Source organism: Python bivittatus, unplaced genomic scaffold (assembly GCF_059951505.1).
Source record: "Python bivittatus isolate LINGU-HERP-01145 unplaced genomic scaffold, Pbiv_v1 ctg000700_np1212, whole genome shotgun sequence".
NCBI lineage: Eukaryota > Metazoa > Chordata > Lepidosauria > Squamata > Pythonidae > Python > Python bivittatus.
The window spans coordinates 53,820,149-53,835,270 of NW_028277098.1; the positions used below are offsets into that span (position 1 = coordinate 53,820,149).

General features: G+C 35.7%; 1 protein-coding gene across 1 annotated transcript in view; it reads right to left on the bottom strand.

The window, feature by feature from the left end:
- Positions 1-1,228: 1,228 nt before the first annotated feature.
- GNAI3 (G protein subunit alpha i3) overlaps positions 1,229-15,122 on the bottom strand; it is a 31,735-nt gene continuing 17,841 nt past the window's right edge. Inside the window, exons 5-9 of the mRNA XM_007427520.4 lie at positions 10,163-10,291; positions 7,328-7,457; positions 6,646-6,799; positions 3,253-3,463; positions 1,229-2,454 (exon numbers count right to left, since the gene is read on the bottom strand). Of these exons, the coding sequence (XP_007427582.1) occupies positions 3,273-3,463; positions 6,646-6,799; positions 7,328-7,457; positions 10,163-10,291 (604 nt within the window). The 3' untranslated portion in view covers positions 1,229-2,454; positions 3,253-3,272. The remainder of the gene's footprint in view (positions 2,455-3,252; positions 3,464-6,645; positions 6,800-7,327; positions 7,458-10,162; positions 10,292-15,122) is intronic.

Sequence of the window (15,122 nt, forward strand, 5' to 3'; positions counted from 1 at the left end):
CAATTTTAAACCTATTATAAATAGATTAAACACACAATCTATCTGCAGTTGTCAGAAACTTGGTGCAATTAGTCCCCAGTGTCTTAAATAAAAAACATGTTTTCTAGTATCCAATTCAGTGAACCCAGAATAGGTCTCTTTCCCCACACCAATTAAACAGCGGTGCTTTAATACCGACTGTGGAGACATCTTCTCTACTTGTCTCACTAATCCTGTGGAAGGAAACACACATACAACCTCAACCCACTGACATTACAGGGGCAGAGAACTTCTCCACACACACACAGGGAACAGAGGGATACAAAAAGGAAATACATCCTGCTATGTAGAGCTGTATTGTTTCTGAACATTTGTAAAAAAGTTGTATTGTTAGACAAGATTCTGGCTGTATTAAGATGTACTGCAAATAATTCCTCATGCAGCTTCAAATAAATGTAAGAGATAAAAATAAATTTGCATTAAAAAGTATGGGTGCATTGTTGAAACGTAATTTCTTCAACTCGTCACATTTTTGTTTTCAAAGACATCTGCTGTGATTCATATGCTGTTTATAGGAACTAAAATGGCTCAATATATTATTTATACAATATCTTTCACTGATTTGAACACTTAAATTCATGCTTGTATGAAATCGGTCTTAAACTGAGTAAATAATATGTTCCTGTTTTTAAAAATGTATATGTCACCTTAGATGGTTGATTTGAGTCATATGATTCATTCATTTATGAAGAGTGTCCTCCCATTGTACACTCAGAAAGAAACCTAGTAAGTCAGTTATCTATAGCATCCTATTTGTGATAGACCATTATCACTTTTTACTAAGATACTTATTATAGTAACAAGTTGCACAATGTATGATTTCAAAATAGCCACTGTAATATCTTGTTGATATAACAAATGGTAAAAACTGACAATTGACTTGCCACCATTCTCAGATTTTATTATTTCTTTCTGTAAAGCTTATTAGTACCAATAAAATGGTATTAAATTGTTTCTGTCCTGCCAGCAATATCAGTTCCACTAGCAGCTGGATTTGCCCTCTGTTTTGCAATACCTTAAATCTGTTCTCAGGGGCTGATGCAGACAGCATGCAGTCAAGAAAAACAAAGAAAACCCTGTTGGGTGAGCGAAAGTCTACCTGGATATTTGGTGTAGTCCAATGAACTCTTCACAAAGCCAGATACAACTCTACAGCTATTTATATAAAAGTTTAGCAATAGCAAATAACTAATCAGACTAACTAAAATGTTTATTGGCAAAAATCAGAAATGCAAGTAAGAAACTAACAAGGATTTCTAGAAATGGCACCAATAAAATTAGGAACTTAAGTTTTTTTAACTCACCATTTTAATATTGCCAATAACTACATCAGGTTGAAACTGTACATGAAAATTGGGAAAGAGCCTCAATGTAATGGTTTAAGCAAAGAAATGCCCTTACTCTGCTTAATTTTCATTACAAGAAAAACAATGGCAAACAGGAATTTGGCACCACATTTACATGCTGTTGGTACATTTCCAAAATCTTTTAAGGATAAAAGGCCCTGGTAAATGCAGAACTAATTCCACTGTCTACAAAACTCCCCACTGCTTTAAGACCAAACACATACACAACAATTAAGTGGTTGATACAGTAGCCCTGTAGCAGCATATACCCTCCCCTCCAGCTTGGAATTTTACAAATCACTTTGCTAACTGGTACCCGCTTCAGAAATTTCATGTAAGAATCAGATTTTTACTTGCTACACCAGCTGCATACTCAGCAAATTGGTAATCAGCATAACCAGGCTAAACCTTCCCAACCCATAAGCCAGACATAATTTGTTAAACTTGCTACAGGAAATCTATCTTTTTAGGAAGGGGGAAAGCCTTATAGTATATGTAGCAGAATGTTGACAAAGTATACATTAGAAGTAAGCCACAGCTTTAGCCGTAAGAATTCTAAGGCCCTTTTAAAGTAGTTGCAATACTAGCAAGTTCTGACCATACCAAGTTTTAAAAACAAAAGGTTCCTGCTAAGAGGAATACTTTCTGCATGATCTGGTCACATCATGTGCATAGTTATGTGTTTTTTGTTTGCTTTTAAAATGTAAGGTTGATTGCAAAGAAAATAAAATTTAATCAATATATAGTTTGATGGAAAAACTTTTAAAAATAGAGCAATGATGACTTATTAAAGAAAGCTACATATTGAAGTTCTGGGATGAAAACTTCATAACAGCTGTACACATTTCAAATTATGCAATCCAAGTGATGCCTGGATGATAAAAAAAATCACACTTAACAATAGTTCCATTTTTGGAATCTAACTTCAGCATCCATATCAGTAAAATATCCCTAATATAGAAGATTGTGCTAAAGAATGCAAAGGTTTTGCATGCTGTTTTCATTCTCCAGTCCTGTTCATGCTTGCAGCTGTCTCAAGGCAACAAAGAAACAGTCCACATCCTGAAATCTAAAGAAGAAAATTCAAATATTAGCACAAGTTCATATGAAAGCATGGCATACAGGCAGTCCCCATGTTAAGAACGAGTTCCATTCCCAAGGTGTGTCCTTAAGTCGAATTTGTATGTAAGCCAGAACAGGTATTTAGTGTCAGTTAGTGTGAAGAGAGAGCAAGAGAGAATCCACATGTGTGTGTGTAGTTCTTAAAACACCTTAGATTAAAAAAAAGAGACAGATCATGATTAAAGATTAACACTTACAGTAATCTTGTTCCAACTTATCTTGCATACTGGAAGGGGCATTTGTTCCCCTCTCAGTGTTGCCAGTTGGGCGGTTTTCCTGCCCAATTGGGCTAGTTTTGGAGATCAGTTGTGGAAATTTTTCGCATTTGTGGGTTGCAGTTTTTTGGGTTACTTTTGGGCTACTTTTAAGGGCGTGTTGGGTATAAAAATTTTGGACATCTGGCAACACTGGCCCCTTTCTGCATACCAGAAGGGGCATTCGCAAGGTAAAATCATGGACAGTGTTCTCCTTCCTCGAGCCGACGAACTGCTGAAGCCATGCAATGGTTTCATGAACTGCTGAAAACAGGCTGTACAGTACATTAAAAACGCATGCACTACTTCATGACACTCACGGAGGCACTGTGCGGCTTCGGCAGTTCATTGGCTCATAGTGGGGGGGAGTGCCATCCACCATTTTTAGTTGGCAGCCTGTTCATAACTATGGGTTGTCCGTATGATAGATGTTCTTAACCCAGGGACTACCTGTATTTGTGCAATGCTACAATTCAGTGTTCACAATTTACCTTCCTCTGTCTCTCTCCTTTTAGTAGAGTCCACATTCCTTCAGATTGTTTTTAATTATAACATCTGTAACAGCATCAAAAACAAACTGCACATTCTTGGTGTCGGTGGCACAGGTGAAATGAGTATAAATTTCCTTGGTGTCTTTTCTTCGGTTCAGATCTTCAAACTGGCACTGAATGTATGCAGCAGCCTCTTCATACGTATTAGAACCTAGAAAAATGATACTGAACGTAAGAGCAGCTCTAAGATACACAGGGAGCAACTCTGCTGCTGTTGTCCCCAGAGCTGATATTCAGAGGAATGCACCATCATGACAAATATGCTAGTTTTTCACCACCTTCAGTGACTTTCCGAAAAACAAAAAATACATGTTTCTGGCAACCAGTATTTCATGTCAGTTTTGATTAGCCTACAACAGTGCTAAGAGCTGTATTGTAAAATTACACTGGGGCTTAGTAAACAGTGTGAAGGTTTGTGATGAAACTCTGCCTCTAACATTAATCAAGTTTTCCTGTGTGGAGGAGCACTTGGAACATAGATTTTTCCAAACTCCTTAGAAAAAGAACAGGATCTAGCAATCTCAAAATAATCAATTAATATTAGAAAAATAAAAAAAAATAAACCAGATTATCCAGTAATTCTAAATGGTCTACCATGAGTCAATGAGAAAGTATTTTAATATATAAAATTATCATCCACAAAATGCATAGCAAACCGTTTATTTCTTTCTGTATTATCAGAATTTTTTTTTAAACTGATAGTTTAACATATTATAAGCAACAAGCAATTTAAGTAAAAACAAAATACAACTATAATCGATTTTGATCATCATTGGAACTATCAAATAGTGGCAACCAGCAGAAGGCAACATCAGCTTTCAAAGAGAGCCAGTTTAGTATCGTGGCTAAGTTGCTAGGCTAGAAACTGTGAGTTCTGGTCCTCCCTTAGGTATGAAAGCCAGCTGGGTGACTTTGGGCAAATCACTCTCTCAGCCCAAACCACTTCACAGGGAAAATAGGAGGCAGGAGCATTAGATATGTATGCCACCTTGAGTTGACCAAAAATAAAAGGTGGATAAGAAATAAACAAATAAAACCCTGTTTCAACTACCCTTTGAAACAAAGCCAGAGTTGTCACTAATCCTCTGCCCTCCAGAGGACAAGGCAGGGGCCACCAACAAGAAGCATCATATCTGGACTCCCAATGACTTCACCTCTTGTGGGCTGGAAGCCTGTAAACATTCTCATTCCGGATGAGCAAACTGGATGGGTCAGTTCCCCTGCTGTCACCAACATTTAACCAGATGCCCAGCAGAACTTCCTACCAGACGGCTGGGCAAATACCCAAGCACTCATTGGAAACCTTCCAGATCCACAGGGCACAATTGCATAATTAGAAAATAATGTTAAAACATGCACTACATCAGTTTCAGAAACAGGGCTATAAAACCCCATATTAGCGCTCAGAGAAACAACCACATTTAGATGTCAATTGGAAATATTACATGAAATCTACAAGTTGATTTCATTTCACATTTTAATTAAGTGTTAAGATGGAGTCCTCCTCCTCTTCCTCCTCCTCCTCTCTATCCTGCCACAATATAGGTGACTTTTGATATCAGAGGATTACTTGGACTGGAAAATGCTATCTTGAACCATAAGAGGACTGAAATATTCAGGACACCAGAATAAGCAAAAAAAAAAAAAAAAAATTTCAAAAACAATATGGCTAATGTGTAACTGTGTACTACACTGAAGGCAGAAACAATTTAAAGAATTATTTTTAAAAATTATACATCTGACTTCTGGAGGAAGAAATGGTGGACTGAAGATGGCTCCACAAAAAGCAGAGCCGATGACTAAAATGGGCTAACATTTTAGACATAATATACAAATGGAACAATGGGAAAACATGTGGATGAAAGGGTTAAAATTTACACTGTGTTATAATTTGAAGGAGAATTTTCATAAAATGATGTATAGATGGTATTTATCTTCAGAAAGATTATCCAAAATGTATAAAGGGGCTTCAAATATATGTTGGAAACGTGAACAACAAGAAGGGACTTTTTATCATATTTGGTGGACATGTAATAAGGCTAAAAAAATTTGGACCCAAATTCATATATTAATTCAGAAGATCTTGAAGGTTAATATGCAGTTTAATATATAGCAGACAAGCTTAACAGCACTGGGTGTGAGTGTCCCTTCAATCCTTAGCAAAAATTTTAACAAGTTTAGAGCTTAAAATATTTTTTTTTGGAATAAATAGCAAAATGGTGATTAAAACTTTGATTTTAGAAAGTTACATACAGACTAAAGGTCCAAATAAATTTGAAATAAGATTTTGGAATTAATTATAAAGAATCCTTCCCATGGGAAAATGCTTTTATTCTGAATTTTTTTAAAAAAATATAGATTTTAAAAATTGGACACTAGAGGGAACTAAAGATTACAATTAAAAGAGAAGAACATATAAACTCAACTTCCAATTACAGAATGGAGCAAAATATTCTAACATTGCACATAGTGATGGATATTTTTGAACAATGGACTCAGAAGTTAATAGTGTCAACAAAAATATCTGCCTCTACAGAGAGACTGTATCTAAAAGATGTTATGGAAGAGGAACAAATTTTACCTGACAAGATCAAGACTGAGTTGAAAGTGATGACAAGCTACAAACATGACATGGAAAAACATGTTACACTGGACATACAAAAGAAACCAGCTGATGTTTTAATAGTTAAAAGGGATATACAAATAATAAACCAAGAGAGTGACCTGGATAGTTTTCTTATATTGGATTTACAAAAGAGGCTTGTTAAAGTTTTGAAGAATCTCTTAAGAAGGGACAAAGATAAAATGAAATCAAGTTTTACAACATTATTTGAATGGACTAAAGATTAAGTTTGTTAGAAGTAAAAAGGAAGGAATATAAAGTTGGTTTATTTGATCAAGGTTAACATAGATATGTTGTTATTTCTGGTAACCCATAATGGACTTTTGTTGACACCAGGACTGAAATGACGATGCTTTATGGATTTGTTTATAGATAAGAGATGGGATATGGGAAGAAGAGATCATTTCTTGTATTTTAAGAGAAGGTGATAAGTTACTAAAATTGTTTATACTTGTTGTGATGAAGGTTGGAAATCACTTCTTTATATATTTCTTTTCTTTTTCTTTACTATATTCTTACTTTTCTATTTCTCTATTTTTTTCTTTTCTGCACCTTTTACTCTTTCTATTCTTTTATCTTTTAGTTTGTATTAGTTTTTACTATTGTAATTATAATCTTTAATAAAATTACTATTATACACACACACACACACACACACACACACACACACACCTGCTATCTTTCTGTTTTGCCTTAAAAAAAAATTGTACCTGGATACTCTGGATAGCAAATAGTTAGTGGACTCCTCCGTATCTTTTCCTCAAACAAATCCTTCTTGTTCAGGAAAAGAATGATCGATGTATCTGTGAACCATTTGTTGTTACAAATGCTGTCAAAGAGTTTCATACTCTCATGCATTCGATTCTGGGTAAAAAAAAACATTTAATGAAAAGGCAGCACTGATACATTACATAATTAGCAACCCAAACCAAATTACTAGTGCAAATTATATAAATTGTCAAAAATAATTCCCACACTGAAAGTACAAATATCCCTTCAAACATGCTGAATAATGTCTACATTTTTGTAAAATTAGTTACAAAAAGCCTCTGAAATATCACAATCTTTTGCAGCTTTTTACCAGAGGCTGTTTTTTCCCACCGCAAATCATGTATTCAAACTCAAGTGTTCAGATTCAATTATGGGGAAGAGGGGATTTTATTCTCCATAACCTCCCAACCTCAAATGTGCCACTGCAGCATTCACTGCACAAATTATGAGAATGCAGGCAAGAAAAGCTTGCTCCTATGCTCTACTTAAGTGTTGTTTACAATTTGTAATTTTCAAAGAATGAAAACAGCAAAACATTTGGTTAAATTACATTGTGCAGAGCTTAAAGTGAATTTCTACCACAGTTCACATTATTTAGAATGCAATACTATAGCAACATACCATTTCTTCATCCTCAGCAAGGACAAGGTCATAATCACTGAGAGCTACACAGAATATAATTGCTGTTACTCCTTCAAAACAATGGATCCATTTCTTACGTTCTGAACGCTGACCACCAACATCAAACATCCTGGCAGAAAAATAAATGACTTGAAGATTACACTTTAGCAAAATGAAAACTAAATCCATCTGTTCATTTATCACACAAATACACATGCAGAACAGGGGTTCTTTAATAAGCTGAAAACATCTATGCCAGCCCTGGAACCTAAAATGCTGAAGTTCATTAAAAAATCCACTGCTCTAATATTATTTTACTGCAAAAATTATAGAAGGCTTTTAATAACCACTGTCTGCATCTGTTTGTACACATTACTTCATGTAGTATTGGTTGTTTTGATGCTATTTTTGCTTTCTTTTTACTTTGTGGTATGTTGTCCAGGGTTATATGCTTGAGGCAGCTAACAAAATAAACAATACCAGGGCTGAGATTAACAATCAAATGCGAAATCCTTATTTTTCATTTAGTTCTATAAAGGAATGGGCAAAACTTCAGGGGCCCTCCCAACCTCAATATAGGCCATTTTGTATGAGTATTTCAGGAGCAGTCTATGAAACAAGCCAGTCTGAAAGACCATATTTGGTGAGCAGGATGGGTATGAAAAGAGGAGGAGGGAAAGAACATAATTATGTCACTCTAAAAAAGCCCTGATACACACCATACCCCTTTAAGCCCTCTTTCCTCTAGGCTCAAGCTTTTGCAACATTCTGAGGCCTTATTATACACAGGGTATACTACACAAATAAAATAGTTCAGACTTTTGTTCCAGTCCCGAGGGCAGAACCAGCAGATGATAAAGCAGCTGGCAGTGAAGAAACAATACTGACTGGCATTTCTTTACCACATGACATTGCAGAGCTGGGCACTGGAATATCTAGGCCTCCCACAAAAAAGCCACACAGGGGCTTTCACCTGAGACAGATTATCCCAAGAGAAATATAAACTTCGGTTTTGCCCGAAAACACCATTATGGCTGTCAGCGCAAGAAGCATTTTATAGACGAGAAATGGTAAGTTAAATTATTAACCTGCTGAGAAGTACTAGAATTTTCTCAAGGTGATTGTAAAATGAAATCAAGAGAAGATTTGATAACAGAAGGATATTCTTGTCAATGGTTTTCTTATGTACAATTAACAAAGGTTTAAAGTGGATAAAAGATTTTATGGTTTTGAACAAAGTAAGACTCAGTTTGAAATAGAATTATGTACTAGAGTAAGAAATAACTTTGCAATTGTACTTATATTTGCTGCAAAGGAAATCGGAAGCTTCTTTCTTTTTTCAGCACTTTTGCTTTTTCTCTCTCTTCTTTCCTTTCTTCTTTACTGTTTCTACTTTTTATTAATTTGTGTTCGTTTTTACGTGCTTTGTAAAACTTTTAATAAAACATTTATTTAAAAAAAGATTATCCCAACAGAACTTGCCCCTCATTAAAAAGAAAGAAAAAAAATAAAAGCTAAGGCGAATGGAAGGAGAAGGGCTTCGGTGCTTGTTTCAGTTTCAACAGGCTGAAGAGAAGATCATTCAATACATAAATTATGCTGCATTTATGTTGTTTTCACTACATCTATTTTATAAACTTTGTCTCATTCATCTTTGATGCAGGAAGATTATTATCCCATTATATACAAGGATAACAGAGGCTCAGCCAAAGTGATTTTTTCACAACTGATTTAAGTACAATTAGCCCAGAATCTATCTTACCCAATTCCAATTTCCTTAGGTTTACTTTTAGACTTTGTTACAGCTTTAAAATTATAATCAGCAAGATAAGTGTGGTGAATGATGGGGAACCTTTTGACTTTAATGGATCCTTACAGCTGGCATGAAAAGATGACTGTGGGAAATTCAGTTGAAGGAATACTATCTAGGTCTAACTAAATTACACTGGGAAGAGTGGCACAGTAACAAATGAGTGTGCCCTGTAATTTCATTATATGATTATTAGACTAGCTAACACTTTGGAGCTCCATGAACTATGAAAGCAAACGTTTCTTATCCCACCACAAAGCATGATGGTATTGTGCACCAGGAGGAATATGAACTCTTGTTGCTCTCATTCTGCATTGTGTTGTATTTTACAAAGCAGTTACAGTAATAGCAGAGCCAAGATGTTTGAAAGTATACAAAAAGGAAACATCACAAGTCCTACAAGGATCAATCAGGAGACAAGGTGGCAAACTACATGGAGGTACATGGTTAATATGTCATCCAGCCATGACATAATTAGGTATATCAGTGGAAAATAACACAGCCCCATTCTACATCAAGCACTATTAATGGTAAGCATTTAAACATCTATGCATGCTCCTTGCCAATGTTCTGTACTATTGCCTGGTTAATGCTATGTCTATTGTTTTGCTGAGAAAGCCATGCATTGTTCAGAGAGCCATGTTAATTTCAACTCCCACTGCAACACCAGAAAATAAATGCATGGCAAATTATAAAGTCTCTATGTGGGGCTTTTATATTTTACACTTCCAATCAACAATATAAATCAGAAGCCAGTATACTTTTAGTATACATGCTCCTGTAAAGCAAGGGTTCAGTACCTGTGTTTGTGATCCCAACATAAAAGCAGCTGAAAAGAATGAAACAATGAAAATAAAAAAGTGGACTGTATCAAGAATCACTAGCAACAGAATTGGAAAGATACGTTATGTGAGCCAGAGTCAAAGACTGTACCACAAGTGCAGAGGAGCAATACATTTTACACCAAGAAATTGTGATTTAAGAGTACACATAAATGGCAGCTTATAACCCATAACATTGCTTACTTGAAGTACAAGTCCTTGAAGGTGAAATGTGTTTCTACAATGCCTGTTGTTTTCACTCTGGTTCGTAGAACATCTTGTTGGGTTGGAATGTAGCTCTGCTGGGATATTCTGTCCAAGTCATTTAGGTAGCTAAAAAAAGAATGGGAAAGAAGAGGAAAGAAGAGAAGGGGAGAAAATATTCAGGAACTTTTTGCAAATTGATACTGTAATTATTGAGTACTGAAATTCAAGCAGGTGCTATACAGAATGTCTACGATTCTCTAATTCCATGTTAAGATACGTCTTAGTTCAAAGTTATAATTTAAACTAGAATCAATGGTCGTATTTTAGATTCTTATAGGAAACCTACATAGAGATCTGATTTAAAATGTAACTTATTAATTGAGAGTCCAATACTTTCCAGAAAGCCCATACTACTTTTCTCTACTTTTAAATTAATTAGGAACTAGTACACCTTGTATCAAAGTAGCTCCTAATTTTATTATTATTTGGAACAGAGACAATCTGCTAGTTGTAGCTGTTGTTGGATTCCAGCTCCTATTACTCCAAGCCAACATGGACAATGGGAGTTGTAGTGCAACAAGATTTCTATCACTATCAGTTGCCTATTTCTAAGTTAGAATACAGAAAACAGGCTTACCTTTGTAGTCTTTAAAACAAGTTTGGTGCCATACAAAAAAAATATTAGTAATATATTTCTCCTGTTGTTTAAATGCCCACAGATACCATATATTAGCTTACAGAGGAAGTCACCTGAATTCCCAGTTGCAACTGGGAAGGCTTTGTCATGACAGGCATTAAGAATATTCTTCTTCTCTATCTAAATGTTCAGTATCTTCCTCTGTATTAATTGAGATGCTTCCAGTTTACCTTCTTTTAGTTTTTCATATATTTTTTTTGCACTTTCTCTTCCTCTCCTGGCTTGTTGCTTTCCTATCTTTCTTATTTCCACAGAGCCTAAACTCTTACATATGTGAAGATGAATCTTATATTCAGTTATCCACAAATAGTTACAAGTTATGTAAGAAGTGCAGTGCAGAAAGAATGAGCAGTTACTTCTATCTGTATGGGCAAAGGGAAGAATGACAACATGCACAAATTGAAAATGCAATCCTGCAAATCTCTTATCCCAAACACCATCCAAAGCCTAAGATACGTACCACTACCTGAGTTGATGAGATGAAGAAAACTTCCTGGAAATCACTAGGAAGGAGTTGGGTGCAATGCAATATTTTAAGAACACAAGAGATGAACAAAATCCTCTGTTAAAATCTAACTCAGCCACAAATGATCTAAGTAGCTTTAAGAAGCCTCAGATAGGACCCAAAGAATAGCCTATATTGTAAGGATTACCAAGTACATATATGAATCTTTTGAAAAATGTAGAATACAAAAAGTATGGATATCGGATACGTGAGCATTAGGTGTTAATATAAGGATCATTTATAAAGACTCCAAACTTAACACTTAGCTCTAAAGTTATCTTAAAGAACCAACAGATTTCCATCTAACCAGAGATCCTAGGCCTTCAAATGTTAGGATTTTATTACCATTTAGTGAAAAAAAAATTTGCATCAGCTTTAAACAATTAAATTATATAATGAAGTAAAAGTTAGTAGCCCAGATTTCATGCACCTTCTGAATTTCAGTGTGCATTCTCTGGGTGATCTAGAGTGCTGGGTTGCTTACAAACCTAGCCACAAGCAGCTGATCAGACTTGCACAGGCACAGTGGAAGCACTGTCAAAGCTCAGATGTTTTCCTGCTTGCTAGTGACTTTCAGCATAGCACGTAGTAGTATCAACAGTTTTGGAGAGTACGTGTTAATGCAGTTCAGTATCTTTACCTGTTATTTTACATGTATAACATTTCAAAATGGAAAAAGTTTTATTTAAAGGTAATAGAGAAGCTAAAATTGACCAATCTGATACTATATATTGATAAAAGTAAGCCTAAGTCAACACAGTATGAGGAAAGTTATACATCTTTTACCGATATATTTTCTTGCCCAACCCTAATACCAATTAAATTATTAGTTTTATTCATTAGGGAAGTTGCACATTATAATCTTTTTATATTTTTATATAATTATTTTTAATATATGTTTGGGGGACGCGGTGGCGCAGCGGCTTAATGAGGCTGAAAGTTGCCGGCCAGAAATGGTCGACGCTTCAGCGGTTCGAGTCCAGCCTTCGCGTTAAACAGGGTGAGCTCCTGTTTCCTCCCCAGTTCCTGTCAACCCAACAGTTCGAAAACTTACGTGAGTAGATAAATGGGGACTCTCACTCCGGTGGGAGGAAAAATGCTGGCGGCGCCTTGCAAAAAAGGAGTTGGGAGCAGTTGCCGGTAAGCGCGAAAAACCGCGCGCGCCCGAAAAGGGCGCGAAGCAACGGAAACCCTGCCTCCTGCGCTCCCCAGCTGGGCTCTGCCCTAGGAAGGAGGCTCTGGCAAACCACTTCCGAAAAACAGTTGCCTTGAAAACTGCAAGGACTCGTCCAAGCAGTCACTGCAGGGTCAGCAATGACTGAGCGCAGACAAAAAAAAAAAAAAAAAAAATGTTTTTTAATTATTTATAGATTGTAGCCATGTCTGGAGAGACCTGTGTTTTTTCTTCTTTTTTATTATTGTGAGCCGCCCAGAGTCACCCGTTGGGGGAGATGGGCAGCGTACAAGTATGAATGAATGAATGAATGAATGAATGAATGAATGAATGAATAAATAAATAAATAAATAAATAAATAAATAAATAAATAATCTGTTACTATAGTACTGCAAAGTTTGAGAGTCTCTATATTAACCTTTTAATGTGCAATTCAATATGGAAATATTATTTAGCACTTTGACACCACTGCCATCCCTTACCAGTTAGCCATATTTTAGCTCTCTTGCTTTTATTTTTTGTTTAAATCAAAATAGTCTATCTTGTCAGAAGGGCTTGGAAGAAAAGCACAATTCTCTAGCAATATGGATATTCTAGAGCTAGGGAGTAGAAGGAGAGAATGTGACTTTACTATTTGCAATGAAACCCATTCCTTTTGTCAATCCCTTGATCACACTGAATGTTGTGAGTGTGCATATACCAGAAACTCAGAATATAAGTTTACTTTAGGCCTTCATCTATCTATCTATCTATCTATCTATCTATCTATCTATCTATCTATCTATCTATCTATCTATCCATCCATCCATCCATCCATCCATCCATCCATCCATCCATCCATCCATCGGTTGGAAATCAACCCACAATCAAGAGTTCTTCTAAAAATACCTTCCTTTATGCCATTTGAAAACGGATTCTGAGGGAAAAGTGGTATATGCAGCATCCACCATCATTCTAATGAATAATGTTCAAACTGATGCTTTCTAGGAAAAATTATTCTACATATTAATCTTCCTTAGCTGATTCCATGATAATAACTTTTAAAAAATACAAAAAATTGATTATACTGTAGCAAAGTAGCAAACGCAATGGACTACTGAAAGCATTTTGAAATTTCAGAATTCAATTTAAGAATATATATACTCAGGCATATAACATATCTGCAGGCATATTCTGAACCATGATTGTGTTCAGAATAAAAGAAAGGGGGAATATGATGGAAGAAAGGCTGGGACAAGTAGCAGGTTAAGTATATAAGGCTCAAGTACTTCCTATCATGATCCACCCAGTGATATGGATGATATAATTAATTCTTAACAGGAACAAATTGTGTCACTGTTTCACAAGCAACAAAAATCAAAATGTAATAGCATGATGCATAATTTGGACCATACCTGAACACAACCCAAGTTTGCAAAATCTAACCCACTGTCATTAGATGATTCCAGCTTACTTGTATGACTTTAGACTTCAGAAAAAATGTCAACAACCACATGTTTAACCTAAACCATTTAATGCCCATCCTATCCCCACCTGTTTCTTTGGTCTTCAAATCAAAAAGGCAACTTTAAACTAATCCAGTGTAATTGTTTCTTTGCTGAGGCATATTCTTGATTATAGCTTTGATATTATCTAACTCCATTTGGGGAGAGCAGAGTATGTTTACTTCCACTGGAAAACAATAATCTTTTGTTTAACAGTGCTAGAATATTCATATAGTTCACATTTAATACCCTGTCTTGTATTAGAAGGAATATACTGACTTGTCATTAAAAGGAATAGCATATTGTCCTGCTTAGAGACTAGATAACAGACAAGCAAGCTGACAATTTAACCAAAGCTCAAGCCCAACAACATAACGTAAAGGTTTGAAACAAACTGCTGGCATAAAAATGCAAGGGCCTAAGAGCAGCTTACAGCTGAGGTTCAATCACAAGGGCCTGTGCATTGTTTCAATAAATGCTATATTTCCTCTACTGTATATAGGAGAGTCATCAGTTTAGTTCAGAATAAGTTTTCAGAAGCAATAAAACTGACATGGCAATACCACATTTGGCATTGCTAAATGCTGATAAATCACCTTTCTTTGCCCATATTTTATCATGTTTCATATCCTGGAGGATTTCATTACTAACAAAACCCTTTGTTCACTTCAATTTAGAGAATTTATAGATTCTGAAAATCTACAGAAAACTTGGTAAAGTAACTGGGACATGCACAAACCATTATTTCAAGAAAGATGTTAGTCCATCACAGTCCAGGCCCCATTACAGCAGCTTCAAAAAGAAGATTTGTACAGCAATGTGTAACCCAAACATTCCTAATGATACTAGTCAGTTTCATATTGCTTTACATGAGTTTTTTCTTACAACTTCCAACTAAATGAAAGTGAAGTCTTAACAGAGGATAGATATGCTGCAGAATTATAATTGGATACACAGAGAAGAGCCTGTAGGCTTGGTGGACTCCTTTCTTCCAGCACTCTCCCTCCTCCAAATGGCTTGGAAATTAAGGAGGGAACAAGAGTGTTTGTTTCCACTGGGGGAGGGAATTTGGGACAATTCACAATTATCCTCAACTG